Genomic DNA, 4569 nt, shown 5'->3' with positions numbered 1-4569 from the left:
GTATATAATAAATAATTTCTTATGAATATAAAATAGAAGTTTGTTAATTTACTACAATTAAAAGTTAAGTCAAGTGATTAATTGAAAGTATTTATGCAACTATTTGTAAATGTGAAGCTTACAAAAGGAAAGAAATGAATATAGAAAGGGTTCTTCTCCTCCCATGATCCCTTCTTAGAGACTGTATTGAGCTATTTTTTGGTCATATATGATTCTTGAATCATGCATGAGAAATACATGTTTAAAAATAGAAATGAATTATTTATATGCTTTTTTATTTTCCTAGAAAATTGGGTTGCTAGAATTTGATAGTGGACTTTGCATGGCATATGTCTAAGAAGTGCAATAGTCTTTGTAGCTACTAATGTTCAAGTTTACTGTCTATTTATTGAACATTTATTTCAGTTATAAAAACAAGTGGTGAAAATACATATGTTGTTCTTTTTTGAGGAATCTAAGATAATCTTTAGATTTTAGACCTAAGTCAAACTTTTCCCATATTTTCTCAAAATCTATAATGTAATCTCACAAACATCCATATTTTCTCAAAAACTATATTGTCACCTCACAGATATTCATATTTTCTCAAAAACTATAATGTCACCTTACAAACAATTGTCATGTGGATCTAAATGAACATAAGATCAATTTTCAAATCAAAGTGGAGCATAACTTACTAGGGAGGAAAGAACATCCACTCAAAAAATAATAGTTACAATGATGTGTTGGTAAAACATAATCTATCACTATAGTCCAAATTATATAAAGATAATAAGTAAAGTCTTCATAACTAGAAAAATAAGAAAGTCTATTTATCATCTTATAGATCACGAAATTTACTGAACCTAATTAAATATTTTCCAAAAACACAATAACATACATATAAAATTTTATATTAATTTTAAAAAACAGAAACTAAAATAAACAAAATAATAAATTAAAAAGATTGATCCATTAAATTTTAAACTCTCAATACTATATTTTAACTTCAATAAGAATTTCACCTTATATACACCCAAAATAATAAATAATAAATGATGAATCCCAGTATTAAACCTTATTATTACTTCTAAAAGAATAACCTAACCTCACATCAAACAGTTTCTTTTTCATTTCACCCAAACCATATCTGCAATGGGACCGAAATACATTCTAGTTTCCTGTTATAAAAAGCAATCAAAACTGAATGAATTCGATACACCATACATTGTTTTTTATGTTGTCGTCCAACCAGTTGAAAAGAATCAGGAGATGATCTTCTTTATCTCAGATTTAAACATGACCAATTTAGTTAGTCACCCAAAAATAAATCTCCAACTCTAAGTTTAGCCCACCCAATAAACGAGAACAAATATATATATATAACACCATCTTCCCATCTGATAGATACTATGTACTCAATTTCCTTACTGCAAAATGATTACAAGACGGGTTTTGTTGTTAGTAATATATACAACAGTAAGTTTGGCCAGCAGCAATGATGATGGAGGATGGCAACCTGCTACGGCTACCTGGTATGGCGCCCCAGAAGGAGATGGAAGCACAGGTACTCTACTCTAATTTGTTATTATTCCAACTTGGGGAAAATTAGGAAGCTTTACAGTGGTTAAGTACTTGAACCATCAAATACCTAGAAAAGTTCCAAACAAATTATGATTTCACATGGAAAAAATTGTATGTAAGTTGTATATGAGAGTAACATTTTTTTGTCAATTATATTTGATGATCTATTATCTTATATTCTTTTATCCGTTTTGGAAGATTGAGTGGGTATCTATTCCATCAAAGTGATCTACGTTCAAAGTGGTCTGGATTAGTCAAACGATTGAGAGGTATCTATTCTGTCAAAGTGACTTGGTCATGATCATAGTCTCATCCCTCACATCGTACCTCTATAAGGTTGAACTTTGGTGGATGAAATAGTGGAGGAGCATACATCATTTCCATTGTTCTATATTCTTTTTTTTTTGTTTCGGAGGATTTTATATCATGTAGAAGCTCTTTTTATCTATCATTTTACATTCTTTTAGCTTACTGAGGATTTTATATCATCCAGAGTTCTTTTGCTTTCTAATAAGGAGCATGAGCCTATAATGTTACTCTTCAGCTAAGAACCAAAGACTGAGAGGGTATCTATTCTAGGAAAATGGTATGTGTTAACGGAAGGATTGATGGAGTATCTATTCTATCAAAGTGACCTTAGTCTCGTCCCTTACGTCATATACCTCTGGAAGTTTGAAATTTGATGGATGACATAGTAGAGGAGCATACATCACCCTAACCAAACATATTCAATCAATCAAACTATAACCATTTAGTAATATCTTTAAATATTAATTGTCCAAAGATAAATATAAAATTATGTAACTTCAATTTTAGTTAGTAATATAAATCTAGTTGGGCATACTACTCCATATAGTTATGAGTCATGATATCCAACTAAGTACATTGTATGATTAGGTAGCAGATGATGTTTCTTCTTTAACTATTTATTCTTGTTAACTAATTAATAACATTCAAAGTTTTCACAGTTCATGATATTAATGTAATAAGTTTTGAATTTAATTTTGTGTTAATTTTTACATCAAATTTTCATGATCTATCGTCAGAATGAATTAGAAAAAGCTAAAAAGAATATTTATTCTTATATTTTATCATCTTTTAAAATCAAAACATTTTATATCTAAAAATAGTAAATGTATACTGCATTTTCTTTTTATATTGTCAAATACAAATGTTATTCTAATTGATCAGAGTGTAATCGTGAATAAAAAATCTCAAAATATTGAACTCAGAAACAACAACAATTGTCAAACATATGTGGGTTATTTACAGCCAATGTGCTATGCAGGTGGTGCATGTGGATTTGGTGATCTTGTGGATAAGGTACCATACAAAACAAAAGTGAGCGCAGGAAATCTCCCTATGTGGAAAAATGGAAAAGGTTGTGGATCATGCTACAAGGTCTGTTCACACATGATCTCTCTCTCTCATAATTCAGACATGCTCTTTTGATTTCATAATCTGTAACTTAGTATAAAAAATGCAGGTAAAATGCAGCGAGGACATATGCTCGGGAGAGGCAGTGCCATTGATAATAACGGATGAATGCCCAGGGTGCTCCACAGATCAAGTGTGGTTTGATCTCAGCGGATCAGCCTTTGGTCATATGGCCGTGTTGGGCCAGGCCAATGCCCTTCGCAACAAGGGAAAGATCAATGTGGTTTATAAAAGGTGATTTTGATAGAATGGATATCTTTCAGTTTATGATTTTCTTTTCTATTCAGGCATATATATATATATTCTTTCTAACAAGAATAAAATATAATATTACAGGACAAAATGCATGTATCCAGGATGGAACTTGGCTTTCAGGGTAAACGAAGGATCCAGTGAGTATTATTTCTCCGTACTCATTATGTACGAAGGGGGTGATGGAGATGTGGCAAGCGTCAAACTAAAACAGGTTCACTTTTCATCTCATTTTGTATCTGTTGTGTTTGACAAAACCTTGAGTGTATTTCATGGTGTTATAATATGAAATTTGGTTTGTACATTTGTAATGAAATTCAGGCTGGATCAAGTACTTGGATGGAAATGCAACAGTCATGGGGAGCAATATGGTCCTTAACTGGAGTTGGTCCACTCAAGGCGCCATTCTCTTTATCTTTAACATCACTCTCAACGGCAAAAACAGTAAGTGCAATGGATGTCATACCCAGCGCTTGGTACCCAACTGCCACTTACACATCATCCCTCCAACTCTTTTACTTCACTTCTAATGAGACTTCATTTTGAGGCTTATTCATGTGCCTCATCTTTGGAATACTAATACATGATACATATACAAATGATAGAAACCAAACAAATACAGATCTGCCCGTTACTTTTGGCAATCAATAAAATCAATACCAATACATATACAAATGATAGAAACCAAAGAAATATAGATCTGTCCATTATTTTTGGCACCAATAAAATCAATAATAAGATTCTAAGGTGTTGGTATAATTATTGTGGTTATAAGATTTTGTCTTCTAATATATTTATATTCTATATTATCAATAATTAGTCTCTGTAAATTAAAAAATATCTAAATGTTGGTGAAGATAAACTCATACTTAAAGACATGGGAAGCTATGAATGTTACATTAAAAAAACATAAACACATTAATTAACAAGTGAAATATATTATTTTGGTTTCATATATGTAAATATCATAATTATCAACTATAAGTGTGTCATTTATAAAATAAGGTGCTCATTCAACAAGTACTGTTGTCATAGTGAAAAATTATAGCCTTATGTGTACTATATGCATTGGAATACTTCATATTGATAGTTTGTACTATCACAAATATAAAAGGCGACCACAAATAAATATCTTGTGTTTTCCCATGAGATATTAAGGATTGTGAATTGAAAGTTGAATATAATTTGTATTTAAAAAAATAATGTGTTATTTTTATCTCAATTTTTTTTTGGTGTTCTAATATTGTCCATTTATGTTGGATATAAAGGCTAGAGATAACACAATTTATGGCTACCAAAACGTATTGGGATCATTTA

At 30.6% G+C, this 4569-nt stretch overlaps 1 protein-coding gene across 1 annotated transcript; it reads left to right on the top strand.

Annotated features, from left to right (window-relative positions):
- Window positions 1-1416: 1416 nt before the first annotated feature.
- On the top strand, window positions 1417-3798 carry LOC131079486 (expansin-B3-like). Its single transcript, XM_058017450.2, has 5 exons — window positions 1417-1546; window positions 2852-2964; window positions 3050-3234; window positions 3337-3466; window positions 3574-3798. The coding sequence occupies exons 1-5, from the start codon at window positions 1417-1419 to the stop codon at window positions 3796-3798; spliced, it is 783 nt and encodes a 260-aa protein (XP_057873433.2).
- Window positions 3799-4569: the final 771 nt, after the last annotated feature.

This window comes from Cryptomeria japonica, chromosome 8, assembly GCF_030272615.1.
Source record: "Cryptomeria japonica chromosome 8, Sugi_1.0, whole genome shotgun sequence".
Lineage (NCBI taxonomy): Eukaryota > Viridiplantae > Streptophyta > Pinopsida > Cupressales > Cupressaceae > Cryptomeria > Cryptomeria japonica.
This window is presented reverse-complemented; position numbering and strand designations above follow the sequence as displayed.